The sequence below is a fragment of the Marmota marmota genome, unplaced genomic scaffold (genome assembly GCF_001458135.2).
Source record: "Marmota marmota marmota unplaced genomic scaffold, marMar, whole genome shotgun sequence".
Lineage (NCBI taxonomy): Eukaryota > Metazoa > Chordata > Mammalia > Rodentia > Sciuridae > Marmota > Marmota marmota.
The window spans coordinates 18,438,399-18,459,630 of NW_025999998.1; the positions used below are offsets into that span (position 1 = coordinate 18,438,399).

The 21,232-nt window shown below is 41.1% G+C and overlaps 1 protein-coding gene across 11 annotated transcripts in view; it reads right to left on the reverse strand.

Moving 5' to 3' along the window:
* Positions 1-14,206, reverse strand: part of Prune2 (prune homolog 2 with BCH domain) — a 259,308-nt gene extending 245,102 nt beyond the window's left edge. For 8 of the 11 annotated variants that reach the window (XM_048806938.1, XM_048806942.1, XM_048806940.1 and 5 more), the window contains exon 1: positions 13,958-14,205. In XM_048806938.1, the coding sequence (XP_048662895.1) occupies positions 13,958-13,993 (36 nt within the window). In that variant the 5' untranslated portion in view covers positions 13,994-14,205. Of the gene's footprint in view, positions 1-13,957 lie in introns of all 11 variants that reach the window. The other 3 variants (XM_048806937.1, XM_048806934.1, XM_048806933.1) reach the window with 2 other exon arrangements.
* Positions 14,207-21,232: the final 7,026 nt, after the last annotated feature.

Genomic DNA, 21,232 nt, shown 5'->3' on the forward strand with positions numbered 1-21,232 from the left:
GGCGGCAGTGGAACCAGCATCACTTGGGAGCTTGATAGAATCGCAGGTCCAGAATCTGTATTGAATCAGAATGTGCTTTACAGTCTCTGGATGACTCCCACCCTCATGAAAGTTTCAGTGGTGCTTCTGGAATGACCACTCATCCTGAAATTAGTTTATTATGTCCCTGGAATGTGTTGAGATGGACATATAAGCTAAGATTCTTAGGCACAGCATTCTAGAATCTGAGCTCCAAAATTCATTAATTATGTGTGCTAGAGCGAACTACTTGATGTCTCTGAGCCCCATTTTCCCTCTGGAAACTGGGCATAATGATGCCTGTCTCAGAGGACTGTGGTCAAGGAGAAAAGAAATCACATAAGAAGCTGCAGGGTTAGATGCTAACTTTTGCTTGCTGACAAGGAGCAGGTTTTGCTGAGGGGTGAGTGGCAGGGATGAGATGTGGGATGAAGTCAGTTTGAGGCAACCAGGGCAGGAGAAAAGAGCTAGCAAGTGATACTGGGCATGGCAAAACATTAGCTTAATTTGGTTGCTCCTGTCTTTTTAAAAAGCTGAAATGTATTTAGAAAGGAGCTCCACAGCTAGGAGTTTTGACACACGAGGATTTACTTCCAGAACCTCCTGCCCCACAGCAAGCTAATTATTTAACAGATGTGCATGATTTAACAGCTACACTGCAGAGTCTCTCAGAGTCTGTGATTTCCACTCCCACCCAACACTTATAAAAAACATCTTCCCAAGCATATTTCCTTCAGAATATTTTAAAGCCTCTTAACATGGCATCTGTAAAGGAATTACCATACTGTGTACAAATCATCCCATTAGATAATAAGAATTATCTAAAAGAAAATCATGTAAGGCATTGGGGCAACTATAAATCTAAAATTTCCACTCATTCAGCGGGTCACACCTAGACTAACCTTGAATTCCACCTCCCTAAATTTTTTTTTCAATTGTGTTTAAATATTTCCTTTCCCACCCCCCCCCACCAATGTGAATTAATCAAGTTCTTAAAAAAAGATTGAGGGGTCTGGGGTTGTAGCTCAGTGGTAGAGTATATGCTAATCATGCATGAAGCCCTGGGTTCTGTCTGCAGCACATTCTCCCCCACCCCCAGAAAGGTTTAAAGGCAATCGCAGGGAACTCATCACTTCCATGGACAGGTCAAAGTCTCTGATGTATCTTCATCTTTGCACATCTTGAATGAACAATCCTATACCTCTGCCATGCTGTGGCTATTAAAAATAAATAAATAAATGTCTCCCTATTGCATCCATGTAGGATTCATTCAGGCTTTGAGGCAGTTAATTAATATGATCCAAATAAAGAAATAGTCAGGGAGGGGTCTTGGAATAAAGAGAGAAAGAAAATTTGGTGGAATCACACTTCCTCTGTAAGCAGAACGGCTTGTGTTAACAGGCATTTAAACTTCTTTTCCCACATGGAAATCCGAGCTGAATCAACGTGACATCCATGTTGCTCATTACAGGTATGTCAGATAACGCTCACAGGTTCCCACAGTGACCTGCCTCTCTGGAGCTGCCTTCCCATTACCCATGGCACAGGTTCTCTTGAGCCTGGGGTGCCCAGCTTGTTTCCACCAATGACACATTCATTAATCTCACACTTGCAAACTGTACATCAGAGTCCATCACATGAAACTCAGAACAGGCTTGTGTCCACTTGCACAGAGGAAAACCCAACTGTGGCATGCATGGAGTTCACCACAAGATAGTCTCCTCCTCCACTGTTTTATGCAGGAGAATACAAACTACTGAACTCTCAATAAGAACTTCCAATTATCTCCAAAGCATGGACCAATTTTTTGTTCCCAAAGATGCTTGGGAATCAAAAGACACAGATTCTATGCCCAGCTCTCTTGTTAAATTAACTGGCTGTGTGTCCTTGGATAAAGCTAGATTTTAGCTCTCTGGTCTTATTCTCATCTGTGACAAAAAGATAACAACATGAGCCCTACGCGAGTTTGATCAAATGAAATGAAGGTGAGAGAAAATACAAAGTGTGATACTGTGTTTCAAATCACCACCAACTGTAGTCAGCCCACAATATCTCCAGGGAACTCTTAATGATGAATTCCACAGATGCTCAAGTCCTTTCTATAAAATGGTATGCATTTGCATACAACTTATGACATCCTCCTACATTCTTTAAATTGTCTCTAGATTACTTATAATACCTACACACTAAATGCTATATAAGTAGCTGTTCTATTTCATTGTTTATGGAATAATGACCAGGAAAAAAGTCTGTACAAGTAGGTACAGATGCAGGTTTTTTTAAACTGTTGATCTGAGGATAGTCGAATCCACAGTTGTGTGATCCAGAGATACAGTGGGCCAACTGTGCTTGATGACAATGCACTCAGGATCCCAGTGACTAAAACTAGTAGAGTAAGATGGAAATGTTACAAGATGGCAGATGATTGAGGTGACATTTGACGATGACACTATACATGTGGACGGCTAACTATGTCACAGCCACTAGCTTGTTACCCCATGAAGCTCAGTCTGTTTGAAATAGCTGAAAAAGACAGAGAAAAGAAGAAAAGTGACTGCCCTAGTCAAATTCTACCTCAGGGTTTCAAGCAGCAGAGCTGTAACTGGCACAGCACATTTTGTGTTGATTTTCTTGATTTAGCAGCCAAGACTTAATTGAGCAAGCTCCAGTTTACTTGCTCAGATCCATGATTTACAAAATCAGCATACTAGATCCCTGATATACTGTATAGCTTCTCAAATTTGTCAATAGCATAGACCTAGGTTTCAAGAGACCTGGCACCTATGTTTGGCTCTGTTGTGATGTACTATGGGCCTAGTTACCCTTTCTAAATCTCTCTCAGTTTTGAAATTTGGGGAATTCCATCCAAAGGTCAATTTGGAATTATTTATCAAAAAGTCAAAGCTTAAGTTTTTGTCCCAATAATTACATATTTGAAAAGTGATTCTAAAACAGAGTAAAATATTTTATATACAAAGATATTTATTATGCTATAATTAATAATAATAAAAAGGACAAACAGAATGTTTAATCCTAGTAAGTCACCTTTACTAAACTGTATTCTATTATTTAAGATGTTGATCCTGAATGCTATATAATAACATAGGAAAATGTCAAATAAAATAGGAAAATGTATGAACATCTTCTTTTAAAACTTCTGCACAGAGAAGAAAGACTAAAAAAAAGTACTTGCTCAAACCTTATCAACAGTCATGTCTCAATGAAGGTGGACAATTTTTATCTTTAATTCTTATTTTTCTGTTTATGGGTAGTTTTTCAGCTGTCCTCTATTTTCCAGATTTGGTTTAGTGTACATTCATTATTTTTAAAGAAACCAAACCTGCAACACAATAAAGGAAGTCGAGACAAAGGCTAAAGTTATCTGTTTCAATGTTAAAGTTCTATGATTCTATAATAGTTGCAAATGTAAAGGTCTGTGCTTCTGGAATTCTTAACAAAACTAACAGTTATGCCGCAAGAGAGCATAAATAAAAGATGACAGCAATAGAATGTTGTATTTAAACCTGAGGAATCCTGACGGCTGGATTCCACATCATTCCCTGAAGTGAAGGGTCAGGGAGTGTCCAGTGGGACACATAGCAATCAAGGCAGCTGAATATCCATCTTGCTGAGAGCAGAATACCAACAAAGGGGCCAGTAGGAATGTATGGCTCAGTGTTTACAAGATTCATCAAAGTAGTCTACATAAATGTTAGCATGTGAAACCCTTTCTAAAAGAATTGGTTTTTATAGAGATGTCAGGCTTGGTCAGAAGGCTATTTTTGGTATAAAATAATTCCATAGAAATGAGAAATATATTTTTCCCCCACAAGGTTCAAACTGACCTAATGATTTGGAAGGATAATAAATTTTTCAAAATGTTTTAAAAGCCAGTTCTGGGATGGCATTTGGCTTTGCATCCACCACAGGGAGTGTATGTCTGGAATTTTCTAGAGGCTGGATCCAGGAGTAATGGCACTTCAGGCCACAGTCCAGGGGTGTCAGCCAAATGGCAAGCACACGATCAGTTACAGAGCCACAAAATTTCTTTGCCTCATGCTTAGAGTCTTACAAAGCAGACTCAAAATAAAATGACTGAAGAAATATTCAGCTAGAAAATAAGATATTTCCCTCTTATTTATCTTTTTCTATGAGCTATATGCATTTCCTAAGACCTTGCTTGTGGTTTGCCTACAATCTAAAGAAACACACACACACACACACACACAAATATATCGCAGAAAGATGTTGGTAAACACTTAAAAGATGAAAACCTGAATCAAAGTTTAGACTTGTATTGATCCACGAGAAACAGTTGAAAGACCGCTTTCTTTTTTCAGCAAGAATACAGCTCTCCAAAAGGAAATGACCCTCGAAGTCTGTTTTTGTCATAACCAACAGAGAGTGAAATAATCTTACCCTGTGTTCCCAAGGGATGTAGCACACAAATCACACCAGCTTGCTAAGGAGCAGGGGAAAGATGGAACTGTGAAGGATGGAGAATGGGAAATGAAGAGAGATATGGCCCCTTGCTCCAGAGAGGAGACTAGGGATCCTGCTTCCCTAGGGGAGCCGCTGGGCCCTTGTTCTGTTTTCTCAGACGTGCCTGTGGCTATGAACAGCTGATCTGTCCACCTGCTGTGACATTTCCGTCTTCTCAGAGCTGGGTGCTGGTCTGGTCAGAACCTCTGACCACTTGCTACAGAAAGTATGTATGTAGAATGCAGAGAGGAGCAAAACACGTGGACATGAAGGGTGAAAATTCCACTTCCACCCTCTTTGGAGCACAAAAACCCAGCACGAATGTTTCTCTTTTTGTACTTCTTTGTTAATTGACAAAAGATCTCTTTCCTTTTCTTTTCTGTTTTTCCTTGCAGTCCACCCCGCTTCCTGATATTTTTCTTGGGGACCTTATTTTTCATACCTGTGGTCATTGCTACAGCTCTTCTGGAGTCCAGAACCAAATTAGTTCTTGACTCAGGATGGGAGTGGGGAGCGGGGTGTGCACATCTTGTACATGTCGAGGCCTATTTATGCCACCACACATCAGGCTAGTATTTTTAGCACCGTCATCCTCCTCCATCCTGACTCATGATCACTTGTTATAAAACATGACATACCTGGCTTCACTCAAGAATAAGGCACAAGAGGCCTCGCCAAACAACCCAAAGGTTATCCTCTACACCAGTTCTTATTTCTTTTCTCCTTGTTTCTATTTTAATTATCTGTGCTAGAATTTTTTCTGCAATCACTCACATGCCACACCTTAAACAATCCTTTTCCTCATTTATTCAGGGCAATTACTATGAACATGAAACACATACTTGGAGTCAATGATGGTGTGTCACCCGGAGCTGCACAGATATCTAGCACTATGTACACTACAACAAACGCAGAGGCACTTGTTGGGGGTCCATCTGCTTTTTCCAGGGCCTATTTGATTTTGGTTTTGTTTGTGCAATTCTCCCACAAGTTAGCAGCAACTACACCTCCATTTCTATCATCTGCTTCTGAGAAAAGCAACTTTGGGAATATTGTGGCAAAGTACATTTGAAATAATAACACCAATAATGGTAACTGGCATTTGTTTATCTTTGCTGTGTTCCTGGTATTGCTCAGAATAATTTTCAGATACTATCTCACGAATAACCTGCAAGATAAGAGTGTGGGGGATTTTTCTGTGAGAAACATATTGATGGGGTTTCAATAATCAGTTCTAGGTGCCTGAAGGAGAGCTGCCTTTGCCTAATTCCCTATTTTCAAATGACTCTGGGTGGACTTCTGTTGCCGGAGAAGTGAGCTCAGATATAGAAACTGTTGCCCTTACAACTCATCGCATCCTAAATTTTGGATTTTCTTATGGACCTCACCACTCTTCAAACTTGCTTGCCCTGTGAATCCTCTGGTCCCTCCTTTTTCTCCTATCCCTCCTGCCTCCAACTGCCTTCTTTCCTTTCTCCCATTTCTTCACTCCTACATGTGTGTTAAACAGAGCCAATAGTTTCCTGGGACACTGTGAAACTAGACTTGAGAGCCAGAATCAGCTCTGCACAATTGAGAGCTGTGTTCTGATCCCATGTCTCCTCCTTCCCAGCTGTGTCCCCTGAGGTGCATTCACCCCATCTTACATTCAATCAATCAATCAGTCAATCAAAGTAATCCTGAAGGACTCCAACAGGAGAGTAACAACAATGAAGAAAACTGTGAAACCAAAAGTGCTAACAACCTTGACTTTTAAGCTATCTTAATTTTTTCTTTCTTTTTTTTTTTTTTTGGTACCAGGGACTAAACTTAGGAGCACTCAACCACTGAGCCACATCCTCAGCCCTATTTTGTATTTTATTTAGAGACAGGGTCTCATTGAGTTGCTTAGTGCCTCGCCATTGCCGAGGCTGGCTTTGAACTCAAGATCCTCCTGCCTCAGCCTCCTGAGACGCTGGGATTACAAGCAGGTGTCACCATGCCAGGCTAAACTCTTTTTTGAATGCATTCTTCTTATGAAAAATTTACTAAGTGCTCACAATATTTCTGGTTACTCTGAAAACTAGTCACATACCCTATCATCCAAGTAGTTGATCGGTCATTTCTTTTTCTTTCAAATGGTCATACAGTGAGAAAAATCTCACAATTTATTCAACAGCCTAACACCAATATTCTTCCCATAAAATATTTTCAATAATATTGGTTGATTATTTGATTGTTCAAGGGTTTCATATAAAACAGGCAACACAGAGAAATGAACCCCTCTTGGATCAAAGGGAAAGACCTAGGTGTAGTCTCATGAATTTACCACCCAAACATTACTATAAACCTGCCAAGTTGTTCACCTGTAGTTTAAAGAGAATTAAGTGTTGCGGGAGACTCTGTGGGAACCAACACTGAGAGACTAAGAGAGGCTCCTGGAATTGCAGTCAGGTGATTGGGGAGCAAATGCTGCTCTGTTCCTGGCTGGCAGCTGTGCATTTTGGGCAAACCTCTTACCTCGATGAGTCTCAGTTCCTTCAACTGAAAAAAAAGAAAAGACTAATCCCTACCTCATAAGACCATTGTGAGAGTTAAAAGAAAAAAAAAGTATCTCCTAGAGCTAAGGCTAAGACAGATATTCAATAAATTCCAGTTAAACTAAAGGGAGCTGAGAATTGTCCCTGTTTCTATGACTTGTGAAGAGAGCTCCCTGGCCCTTTTGTCCACCAGTGGTCTTTTTTGCATTTTAATACTGTAGATGGAGGTCTTATTCTGTCAGTATATGCAACCTGCAATATCCCGAGGACAGGAATGCTATTATTGTTTGCATCTTACAGACAAAGAAGCTAAGACTCAGGGGCCCAAGTAATCAAGATTTTGTGTCCAGTAAGGAAAGGCTGAGTCAGGATCTGAAATCAGACCTGGCTCCAGAACCCACACTGTCAACCACCATCCTGTCCTGCAATTCAGCAGACAGGAAGTGGGGAGAACAAAGGCTCTCCTGAGCTTCTTCCAAACACTAAACTCATGTTCCCTGAAAATCTTTTAAAATCTGTTTCAGGGAAGGTGACTTCTACCATGGGCTACCTCATGATTCCCGGTTTTGGGGCTCTAAGGTAGGAACATGTGGCTCCAATTATCAAGGATGAGAAGACAGATAAGCTTTTGACTGTGCTGACATTTACCCTGGGCTACTTGTTTTGAAGCCTCCACATGATATTCTTTATCACTATAAGAGCTAATTCTCTAATATGAGTAGATGAACCCTGAACTAGACAAGACCTGTTGCCAAAATATATTCAAGATCAAATACATTATTATAAAATGTATTTATGTGCTCTTACCTATAGCCAAAAGATAAGCCACTTATAATAAAATATACATGTACATCAAAGCAAAAAATTTTAAAAACAAGTGCAACGAGGTAAAAACAAAGAAAGAAAAATTATTTCAGAAATACTAAACTAAGGAAAATTAGCACCAACATAGCTTTGAACTTCCTGGCAGCCCAAGCAAGAACACAAAATGCATGGAACCAAAGACATGCAATTTTTCTAGACACTATAATTTCAAAAAGACTCTTGCTTCATGGCTCCATGCATTCTACAAATTCTTACAGAGCCTCAGGCACTGTACTAGAGAAGCAGAACCATACAGAGACCTTGATTCCTACTCTCACTGAATTGGCATTAGTCAAATATGCCCCATAAGGACATAAAGACAAACTGAGATAAGTGATCTAAAACCACTACTTAAAATCTGACTTAGAAGTGAGCAGAAATGGACAACAGGGTCATACTACGAGTGTTGTCCATCCTTCTAGAAGCAATGCAAAGTGGTTTTAGAGGCAGTGGAAGAGAGCTGTGAACAGTGGTTTCAATATTGAGTGCTTAGTGCTTCCTGTGCTCCCTGGTAGCTGCATGAGAATGGTTTGCAGAAGAACAGTGTGCTGGCTGCTGCAATTACCCAGCTGGCTCAGTGATGCTTGGAATACAGTACCTGTGAACAGCCTGAGTTTTCTAACCCAGACTTTCTGGGTCTAATTTTTCAGGGTCATCTAGAGCCCTATTAGCCTCATAAAAGCTCTCAGGAAGAAAGATTGCCTTTTCTTGAAGATCAAAGTCCAAAGTCCAAGGGCTCAGAAAGAAAGGGATTTGGGACAATGCCAGAGATTCTGAGTAGCCTATTTTATGACCTCTGACAGGGCAGCCATTTATGACTGTGCAGGTTGTATACTCTGCACAGATTCAGAGTGTACCATTAATATCAGAGTACACATGAATGTTGCCTCCTGAATACAACATTCCTGCTCTTTCCTAGTTTCCTTTCAAGAAAAGACTATAAACTCCATGACTCTCCTATAATCCCAGGGTTCAAGAAGAAACAATGATCAAGGCTATATCAGGCCCTTTATCTCTCTGGTCTCACCTCTTTTGCAGCCCTCATCCAGTCCTAGGTATTCTTTCCTCATTCTGCTCAAGAGGTAGCATGGAGGGGTAGATATAAGGGAAGAATAAAGTCTCTGTCATGCAGCCACCTTGGCTTGCAAGTGCTCCCCAGACTTGTACACCATACCCCAAATGATACCAATATCTGCTCAAATAAAATGATACACAGAAGCAAAGAAGTCATACCAATGCTGTCGGCTTTTTACTTAGTTGACATTAAATATTCCCCAAATCACAGACTAAAGAGTGCCCTTGCTCAGCTAATCTCACGTCCTCCAAGATCCAAACTGCTGTCTTTTCTCCTTGGAGACAAAGTAATCCACTCTGAGGTCTGTTTATACTGGAACAGTCTGGTTCTTTTCTTAAAGTACTGAGACTTATAGACAACCCCCAGCTTTTGGCCTGGATGCTAAGGCAGTGAGAAATGGAGCCGACTCCAGGACTACAGCAGTCAAGGGTCCGTTCCCCACCAGCTAAGTCAGGTGGCACCATACTCAGAAATGCTTTGGACTCCCAAGGTTTCTGCTCATAATGATCTGGCATGAGGCACTGACTCAAGAGTACCTGCCCTCGCTTGCAATGGGGCTGGAGCTGGACCCATGTTCACTATGGAGAGCTCAGCAACCCAGATGAAACCATTCTCCAGCTTCTCCTCATTACTAGTCTTTACCACAGTGGTCCTTTAAAAGATACTTTTAAAACATCCTTGTATTGACATGCACTTTCTTCCCATATAGGACGCAGGAAGAATAATTTCCTTTAATTTCTGATCAAGGTGATTATTCTGCAGACATGCTGCAGTATTTTCTTTCTTCCTTTTTTTTTTCAACATAAAAACCCCCTATGTTGTGTCCACTCGTATTAATACAGTTGTACATTTCAAGTTTTAGATGCGCTTTCTCATCCCTATCCCACAGACCACAGAGCACAGAAAACATTTAGGTCATCCAGAATTTTTCTCCTCTAGAAGTCTGGTATTGACTAACACCCAACGCAGACATGAGCCCTTCATCTGCAGCTGTCACTGCTGAGGGCAGGTGCATTCTCTGGCCTGCAGTGGTGACTCTATCCTCACTTTCTCTTTGAAAATCATTCCTGGGACATTGGCATGCCGCTGTATTCTTCCAGCAGCAGCTGACAGGCCCCCTCCAAGGCAGGCCTCATGAAGGTATGTGGGCTCCAGTGGTCCCCACCCTCAGCAGCTGTTTGGATTGCATCAGGTGGTGGCTTCTGGGTGTTAAGGGAGACTCAGCCACCAGTTTACCCATGGCTCTCTATTCATCCCCAGATGATTTCTCATTTACATCACTTCCCCCTCCCAGCCTGCTCCAATGTTCAAGAGAACTTGAACCATGTACTTCGATGAGTTTGTTCTTGAATTGAACACTTTTCTGAACTGAACGCTATGAAGTTGTAGGGCATTTTCCAAATCCGAGACAAAGGCAGGAATTCCTCACTCTCCAACCCTTCAATTTCTCTTACCATGGTGTAACTAAAATGGAAAGCCAGGCTGATATTTAAAGATTGATCTGGAATTGTATGATTTGATTTCTGCCCCTGTTTCAATGCTGAATGAGCAGTGCAGGAAAAACCAGGTGGGCACTGGCAGGAGAAAAAGAAAATGTGTTTTCACTCTCATTTCCATGAGTATCCAGATCAGAAAAGTAGTCAGGTTCTCATAACCAGATGAGTGAGCCCAGCTGAAAGGCATCACCGTGTGATTCCCGTCTCGGAGTTCTCAGCTTGCTCTATTCTTTATTGCCCAAACAGTCATTGTATGTCAATTCCATAGCTGTCTTTCTGTATTTGTCAAGAAGGTGCCATTTCTGGATACTGTGTTTGAAAAGAGTAATTACCTTCCCTACTACCCTCCACCTTCAACTAAAGATTTTTTGTTTTGTTTTCATGAATTGGCTCCAGCCACCCACCCCCTGCCTAACCAGGCAGAAGCAGGTCCGCTGGAGGTGCATCCAAGCTCTGACAGAGGTGATCCCTCTTAGGCCACACTTAGGGTTTACTTCTGCCACTTCTGAGAAATATTGAGCATTCCCCACGAAGCATATATAGTTTGGAAGGGAAGATTTTGGGAAAAAGAGCACAGGACAGGATTATGTCATTGAATCTGCCTCAAATTAAGAACCAGACTCGGCTAAAAAACAGAACTAAGAGAGTGGTTGCCCAACTCTAACAATAATTAACCCCTCACTTCCTAATAAAAATTCAAACACACCCCTTCTCATCAAAGATTTCTGTTCAATCCAAGGGCTTGGCCAAGAACAGAAAGCTTCTCTTCATGTGGAGACAGATGGATATCAAATGTCTCATCAGAAAAAAGGAACACAATTTCTCCAAAATTTTGATTATTAGAAATTATATCTATGGACAATAGATATAATTTTGCATTTTATAGTTCATTTCAATTTATAGTTCCCTTTGTCTATTGAAAGTAGGAAGCCCAGATGATCATGAGGTTATATTAGGACTTCAGAAGGATCTCTATTTCAAATCATTAAAAGACATATATCATTTCTATAGAATATCAAAGCAACAAGTAAATATAGGGTGCTGGCAATTAGGCATTTTTTAGGTAACAGAGAAAAATCTATATTAACTTCTAATGGACACAGAGTCATGAAAAATTGTGTTCCATATGTGTACTACGAATTGAAATGCATTCTGTTTTCATGTATAACAAATAAGTTAATTAATTAATTTTGGAAAACAACTTATACATAACTTCTAAATTCTAATTCTGGTTCTAATAAGGCTTAAGTGTAAAAACCATCACAATAAATTTCTTCTCCTTAAAATGCTTTTCCAAGGATTAGCCAAATTTTTAAAAATCCTACCATTTTTTCTATGAATAAAGTTCCACAAATGAATTATATAATTATGGACTAAACTTTTTTCTCCAAGGAAAAGGTTATTGATCCTCTAGAGTGTTATCACTACTACATTTGAATATTGAGCATTAGGTAAAAATTTATTTAAAACTTTTCATTTAAAAGGTTTATTTTTATAAAAAAAAAATGTAACTTGTCAAGAAAAATGTGAGACTAAATATGACCAAAACACCTTTGCTGTAGCAAAACATCAAAGGCTGAATATAATTTCTGGCCAGGAACCCATTCCAAGAAAAGATAAAATTAGCTTAATTGTTCTTCTGGCCAATGCAGGAAACTGGTAAGAGAATTTCAAACAACAGCTTCTGTTCCCTGTCTTTTTTTTTTTTTTTTTTTTAATGATGTAGAGCAATTGCTCGTCTAATGAAGGGATTCGGTAAATAAATTACACATTACTTTCAACTGATTACTCTGATATAGGGAAATTTCCATCCCAGCAATTGCTCTTCAGAAATGAGACAAACCTCTTGCTTGCAGCAGCCCCCACAATAAACACATGCTTACTGTTAAAATATTGATAAAGTAAACGTGATGGGAATAGAGCACAGGTGCAGTGCAAAGCTCTGCATTATCCTTGATCACCATTCATTTCCATCCTACACACACACACACACACACACACACTCATACCTGCCAAAATTCACTTAAATTTGTTAATATTTCTTGCCCATTATTTGGTAAAGAACAGAGCATGTACCAATGCCATCAGAGATGCAAAATAGTTACTGAGTTTCTGCAATAAGTATTTTTGCTCACCTGCTCTAGTAAAACTATATGGAGGTCAATAAACACAGAAATGGTCACAAAGCTTCTCAATACTGAAACAGCCACAAACATTTAACTCTCTGGGAAGCTTAAGGTAGAAAATCAAAGTAATTATAAAGTACTAATCAACACTAATGATTCTTTTAAAGATACTTACAGTTTAGATCGCTATAAGGATCCTACTTTCCTCTCTGCTGGGAATGGAGGTTTGGGTATCTTCAGGCCCTCCCTTCCCACACTCCCTTTGTTTTGCCAAGGTAAATGAGTTTCAGTAATAAACTCCCAAATATCCTGCCTTGAGAGAAAGACGTCACCTTCACGCAGAGTTTACGTTTTGGCTTCAATGATGGTTTAAAGGCATCATAAATTATGCATTTCCTTCTATGCCAGGCCCATAAAAAGTGCTTTCATTGTTCATTAAAGAGATTGCTTCTAAACAAGCACAGGCTTTTTTTTTTTTAAGTGTGAAACAGAAACATTTCTATTATGTTTGTGACTGCTATGCTGAAGAACCAAAACAGTTTGAAATTAGGAAAGTATTAGAGTCTGTTGTTCCAGAATGTGTAGCAATTGTCAACATACACAGTGAAATTATCAGTCATTGTTTAGCTGGCAATACAGTAAAACATACCAGGCCAACTGCTAGTCTCCTCCCAGGAGAACAATAGTCTGCAAACCTCACATCGCCAGCAACAGTTGGGGCTCTCCCCTTTCTGCCTCGGCTCCAATTTACAGATGTGAAAAGAGATTAGGGACACGATATACACTAGGATATCCCTTATTGCTGCACAGAGCAAGCACTATTCTGAGGATAAACTGAACATTTGCAGAATCCTCCCTAATTATCTCCTGACTTCCTCACTAGGGTTTTGCCACTTCCAGCTGAAGTACCAGTCCTCAGGAATTATGTTCTTCGTTTTTCAACAACAGATACTGCATCTGCACAAGACTGGGTTCTTTTTTTTTTTTTTTCCAAGGAGGACCACACCCATTTATCCCCTATCCTTCAGGAGCAAACTGCAGATTTTGGCTGAATTTCCAACATCAGACCAAAGGTACCAGAGCTGGACACATGTGACCCTCACTTCAGCTGGGTCACACACACCCCCGCCAGTTCTATAACTTATATGACTGTGGTTGGAAGGCTGTCGAGGCAGATTTATCACTTTAAGAACCAGCGTTCCAGAGATTGGGGGCGGGGGGCGGGGGAAGGCGGAGTACAGCCCTAACACCCTGCCAACTAAGTGACAAAGTTGTCTTTTCCTCCTCTGCTGCGACACCCTTTCCTTTCCATCAGCGCGCGCGCGCGCACACACACACACACACACACACACACACAACCTGGCTCCCTTGACTTACCAGTTTAGATTTGGCGCGTTGCAAAAATTCTTCCATGTCTTTGCTGGGGATTTGAACCAGAGGTACCCTGTGGAGGGGGACGCAGATGAAGACCTCGGTCTCGGGTACATGAGCTGGGTCTCCAGAAAGTGGTCCACCGGGGCGCAGCTACGGGCTGCTACCTCCGGATTCTCGGAGGCCGCTCAGGTTGTGGTTGCACCCTGAGCTATTTCGTCCCAGGGCTCCCCGCCCCACCCCCGAGCCCCTCCGCCAGCTCTGGGCTACGGACTCAGTCCTAATAAGGAAAGTGGGTGTGCCGCCCGGGAGCCCCAGGGCGCGCCCCGCACGCTCGCTGGCACGCGCCTCTAGGGGCCGGTGCTCCGGGGCGGGGGGGTGCTGGGGAATGGCGAGGGGTTCCTCGGCCAATCGCAGGGCCCCACCGCTGCCTCCTGACGTGGCGAGCCGAAAGATGCTGCAACCACGGACAGCGCCCAGAAGTAAGAGCCAAGTGCAAGGGGCTGCTGCAGAGGGAGGTTCTGCCGCAGGCACCAGGCTGCCAGCAAGGGAAGGTGGGAAGAGGGAGACAAGCCCCAGGAGAGCGCCTGTCCTCGGCCAGCGCCTCCCTGGCTGGCTGGCACGGTACAGAGAGCTCCAGCGGTCACTTAATGAGCTGGTCTGCTGGCCTGACCGGGGATGCACTCAGCTAGATTGGCGCGGGGAGGGCGCGGGGGAGGTACTGCTGAGCTAAAAGCAGTACGACCTTGATGGGTAATGATCAGAAGTGTAGGCGGGGAGGTTGTTCTAGGCTGCATCTTTTTTACCTACCCTCTAAATATGCCCATCAGCAACGGATGTCCGCCATTCTTTCCAACTGGATGCCCTTATGTTGGCCCTGGCGCTAATGCATAGATATATCCTCCTGCAGTCCCTATCCACTGTCTCCTATGCCCAGGGAAGGTTGAGGCAATAGAACCTCGCTACTCAAAGTGTGGTCCGCAGACCAGTAACATCAGTATCACCAAGCTCATTAGAAATGCAGAACCATTCTGTCCCCTACCCCCAACCTACTAAATAAGAGTCTGTGTTTCTAGGAGATCCTCATATCATGTCTATGTACATTAAAGTTTAAGAAGCACTGTGGTAAATACTTAAATTTGCAGTTATGCACCTGTTTGAACTCATGGAGTTTTGTGTGTACTCATTAACCTTACCAAACTCCCTCCTACATTTGATTTTTTGCATATCTGCCTGAACAACCCTTCTTGCCCTCTCCCCAGTGCCTGACTAACTTATGCTTCAAGTGTCAGCATGAATAAGTGGTCTTAAGCCTGGCTGTCATTAAAATCATATCATAATCATGTGGGGCTTTAAAAATGCTCATACCTGGGCTCTATCCCAGTCCAATTAAATCAGTATCTCTGGGTGTGAGGTCGAAGCATCAATCTGATATAAAAATGATCCTGTTGAGAGATTCTGGTTCTCATTGAAGCACGTATCTGAATCACTCACAGGGCTTGTTAAAACATGGGTTTCTATGTCTCTTCCCCAGAATTCCATGCTTCATACTCTGGCTTACCAGGTGTGAGAATTTTCATCTGGAGTAACCTCCCAAAGTTTGCTGATAGTGAGGATCCAGGTACCACACTTTGAGATTTGTATTTTCTACTCTGCTATAAATTCTATTCTCCACCAGGCTGAGACCTTTCCTATTGCATTCATTGATGGATCCCTAACACGACATAATGTTCAGGCAACATATAACATATAACAATAAATACTTGTTCATGAAAATAAATGTATACATGGGAAGACGGAGTTTCTTTGCCATCTCTGAGTCTGTGTTTCTGACTATATCTCCGCACATGCATGTGTAACTATGTCCCTCATGATCAAATTATTCCTTATTCAGAGAAATTCAATGAAAAGAAGTCAGCAGGGTCTACAGATCTGATTAAAGGAGAGTGATAGGAACATTAAGCTCCCGGTTATATTCAGGTGGTGAACTATGTGGAAGCTGCAGATTCTATCTGCTTCCTTTGCTGACTTAAGTAATTTAAAACCATCAAGGTAAAACAAGTGTTTTGTCAGCCTTTAAATCTGTGAAGGTGCACACAAGTCAAGTAACATTACTGAGAAAAACTCCTGAGAAATCCTTGCCTCTGACTTTGTTGGGGGAATTTAGTGACAATCACACAATATTGTTTTTATTCTTCTGACATTTGATTATAAACATTCCCAGCAGCTATTATACAGCTATTATAAATAATTTTTTAAATTATTTTAAACTTTAATTCCCCTCTGACATGAAACCTAATCCATTGATCAGTTCTGATGATTGGGTTTTAGACCTCTGGGAGACCATTATTCTGCATACTACACATCTCATAACCTAAGTTAATTGGTGTCAGCTTTTTGTTCTCAGTTTTCTGTAATTTCGTAGCATAATGAAATTATCTGGAAGACTTTGAAATATATTGATGTTCTAAGCTACATCTCCAGAAATTCTGAATTGAGAGATTTTGAGAGGAGCCCAAACATACCTACATGGTATCTCTACCAATGTTACATAAATGTGCAATCCCCTGTCACCCAGATACAAAACATGGAGTCCCCTTTATTATATTTTCTCTCACCTCCTGTAACCAAATAGTCCCCAATCCAATGTTTTCACTATTTAAAAAAGGCCTCCTTGGGCTGGGGTTGTGGCTCAGTGGTAGAGTGCTCGCCTAGCATGTGCAAGGCCCTGGGTTCGATCCTCAGCACCACATAAAAATAAATAAATAAAATGAAGGTTCCACTTCTTTCCTTTCTATTCTAAGCATTATCATCATAATTTAAATATCTGTATCTGAAGCTAATGCTCACCTTCTTGTTTTAGTCATCTTTTCTGTAGCTGTGACCAAAAATATCTGACAAGAACAGGTTAGAGGAGGAAAAGTTTATTTGGGGTGCTTGGTTTCAGAATTTTCTGTCCCTGGTCTATAGACCCCACAGCTCTGGGCCCAAGTAAGGCAGAACATCATGGTGGAAGGATCTAGCTTCACTCATCAAGAGTAAAACATAAACTCCAAAGGTACATCCACAGGGACCTACTTCCTCCAGCCACACCCTATCTGCCTACCGCAGTTCCACCTACTTATTACATATCAGTGAACTAATCCACTGATTAGGTTATGCCTCTCATAATCTAATCATTTCATCTCTGAAAATTTTTGCATTGTCTGATACATGAGCTCCTTCTCTCCAGAGTCATTTGCACTTGTTCAAAGAGCAATCCCATTTCCTCTTGTTCTTTATTTTTATTCTCAGGTTTCTAGATTCTTGAACTTCTCTCTTTGAGATCTTTATTGGAGCTCTCTTTATTTTGTAACTAATTGGCTTGAGCATATTAGTAGACTGGCTGCTGTGGACTGAATGCTTGCCTCCCGAAAATTCACACTGATGCCTTGATCCTCAACGTGATGACATTAGGAGATGGGGGTTTGGGGTGTAATTAAGTTTAGATGAGGTCATGAGATTAAAGCTCCCATGATAGGATTAGTGTCCTTATAAGAAGAGGAAGGGACACCAGATCTCTCCCTTTCCCTACTGCCACAGCAAGAAGTTGACCATATGCAAGCTGGAAAGATGGCACCCATCCAGAACCATTGAACACCTTGGTCTTAGACTTCTCAGTCTCCACGACTGTGAGAATAAGTGTCTATTATTTAAGGCAGTGTGCCGCAGTCCGGCTGCAGCAAAATAACCGGGGGGTGACGAACAACTTGTGTACATTGATACAGCAGGAGTGGAAGCCGTTTATTGCAGGACAGGAGCAGTATTTATACATTCCACACAGCTTATCTAATTAGCATAAACTAGATACATCAGTCAACCAATCAGGAATCTCCACACTTAATGGCTCGCTTTTGTTACTTCTCAAACCACTCCCTCTGGCATTTTGCCAGGCACCATCCAGACTTGTTTATAAACTCTAACATTCCCCTGGCAAAATGCCAGGTGTTATTTTGACTTGTTTACAGACTCTAACATTCTGTTTATAGCATTTTATCATAGCAAATCAAGCAGACTCTTTCAATATTAGTGCTAGGAAAAAGGAAGAGATTTTCGGGACCATTTGATCCCAACCCTTCATGTTATTGAGAGGGTGTCGAGGTCCAGAGCTGTTCAGTGTCCTGATCTGGCCCACAGAGCTCCTGAGAAACAGAGCTGGGACTGAAGCTCAGCTCTCTTTCATCCCTCCCTTCAGCATTTTTGGAGTATGGACTATGACCAAGTAGATATTATGTCTAACCCAAGATGCATAAGCCATGACCCTGCCCTCAGGGAGCTCACAGGTTAATCATTGTAATACAAAGGATAAATGCAGCAATTGAGAAATGCATCAGGGATGGTATTAGTTGAGATGCAATATGGTGTGGCAACCAAGACCTGAAATCTTTGCTCCTCTGCATGGTAGATGAAATATGGCTGCAAATTCTTTGACACTCCTCCCAATGAGAGGAGTGTCACTATATTCCCTTTCTGAATCTAAAAGGGCTCCATGACTTCATGGGCAAGAAAATATAGTGAAAGTGATATCATGTCCATTTCTGGGACCAGGCCTTAAGTAATTGACATCCTCTTTTGTCTTTTGGAACATGTGCTCTTGGAACCTAGCACACAAGCTAAGGGGGAAACCCAAAAACCCACCAGAAGAGACCTTGGGTAACAGCTCAGTTGCCAGCCATGTAGGTGAGTTAACTTAGAAATCGATTCTCCATCCCCAATCATCAATCATCCCTGCTGAACTCTGCCCAAATTCCAGAGATATGGAATTTCTTACAAAATTATGGATTATAATAAAAAGATGGTACTATAAGTCATTAAACTTCTGGGTAATTTGTTATGCAGTAACATGTAAGCAGAACACCTGACCACTTACAGGCTAAGAAACCAGGCAAATTTTTCTTTCTGATCTTTAATATCTTCATTTATAAATAAAAATTCACTTTCCATCTTATGATTGTAAAGAGTAAACGATAACATATGCAACACGCCCCATTTCTAATCAATAGCTGTCATTTTGTCATTACCAAGAATTCATTAAGGAGAGGAGAAACTCGGTGCAATAGCCTCAAGTAGAAATAAGGGTCTCCACAAAAAGAACCCAACAAAAGAGGACACTCTAGATAGACTGTGGATGGATCAGCAGTCACCAAGAATGTGAAAAGACCTGATTACAATTTGTGCCTAATGCTACACCCAATCATACCTCCTAAGGTTATAATCTTTTGGCAACATGAGCTTTCTATACTTGTTTCAGAGAAAGATATTGCATTTGTTTCTCAGCAATGACATATCTACATATATTGCTCACTGGTAAATTTTAAATTAGTTGGTATGTTTTATATTCCCAAATTACCACTCTTCACCCCACTGGTCACTGGGTCTTTCCTTTACAGGCTCTCACAACAACACTGTGGCACTGTACCCACCTCAAGATATTCTTATTTCTGTTGGTGCCACTGTGAGAGCATCTGAAATTTTTCTTATAAACGCCAGCTCAACCTGTGCCCAGACCAGCAAATCAGAAAGCCTGGACATGATGTCTTGCTGTGTACTTTTGGGCAGGTTAATGACTTCTTTGATCATCCTTCCCTGGTTTCTTTACAAGATCGTTGCTACAAATCAAATACTAAGATCTCTACATATATTGGAAAATGTTTACCATGGAAGAGAGAATAATGGGAAAATCCCTTGGTTAAAAAAAAAAATCAAACACATGCCATCCTTTTAGATATGAAATGTAACTGGCATGGCAGTTGCTGAGTCACCATTGGGCATATTTCAATGCCAGATGCCTCACTTCAGAAAGGTGTCTCAATTCCCTCCCCTCCAGAATACCAGAGCCAGCAATAAGGTCCAGAACCCACGTACTAAAGTCTTGCACATCACTGCCTGTTAATACCTTATACTGCCTAGTAGCTCACCTGGAAAGGTAAACATGGAAACTGGAAAAAAATAAGGACACTCTTTTTGTTGTTATACCTCTCTATGGTATACCTCTCTAGGGTATTTTTACATTATTTCTTGTGACAAAAGATGTTTAAGAAATTACACGTACCACTTGAATTAGATTTAAAAGCATTCAATCTTGTTTCAAGAAGGAGAGGCAGAAACACAACTAATGTGCATTAGCTAATGCCTCTCATTTAGCTTTGAAGCAACTATTAAATGTTTGCTTTTCACCATGTGGATAGTCAAATATTACCCATTTTGTCAAATAATATTAAAAGGAATTTACTTTTTTAAATGTGTTTTGGCAAAGATATCCAAATTTTTTAAGGTAAGTTTTGTAATACTTTAAAAAAAAATAAGAAATCCATCTGATTGTTATCCTTTCTCAGCTTCTGTTAAGAAAGAAAGAGGAGTTATTGGAATTGTCAGTGACAGGGGCCAGCTTACTTGGGAAAATGTCCTGCGAGTCAAATGTCCAGGCTGTGAACAGAACATATACCACTTGCATCATTTCTGGGAACCACAGACATCTTGTAGAGCAATGAATTTAATTTGAAAGGACAGCAGAGGAGAGGGGAAGTACTCTGGCTCCATGAGTCATCAGGATAATGAGGCAGTGCCTGCTACATTCAGATCTGCAGCCTGTTGAAAGATGAGGGAGATGGCCTTAAAATCTCCCCTTCCTCTCAATATATATATATATATATATATATATATATATANTATATATATATATATACACACACACACACACACACACACATACATACATATACACACACACACACACATATCCATCCTAGGGGCACTTAACCACTGAGCCACATCCCCAGCTCTTTTTTATATTTTATTTACAGACAAGGTCTCACTGAGTTGCTTAGGGCCTCACTGAGTTGCTGAGGCTGGCTTTGAATTTATGATCCTCCTGCCTCAGCCTCCAGGGCCACTGGGATTACAGGCATGCGCCACCACACCCAGCTTCAAACTGTACCCTTAAGAATGAGTGATTCAAGTTTTACACACTCTCCTCCTGCAGAAAGTCATCTCAGTTCCCTTCAGAACAAAACAGCATGCTTTCCAATTATACTGAGCTATGGTTTGGATATGTTTTGAGCCCCTCTAAGTCCCATATGTTGGAAGTTTGGTATCCAGTGTGGTGATATGAAGGCATGGCAGAATGTTGAAGAGGTGGAGCCTAGTCAGAGGTAGATAGCTCATTTAGGACATTTCCCTTAGAAGGCATTAATATTGTCACAGAGTAATTTAGTTCCCATGAGTGAGGATTGTTATGAAAGA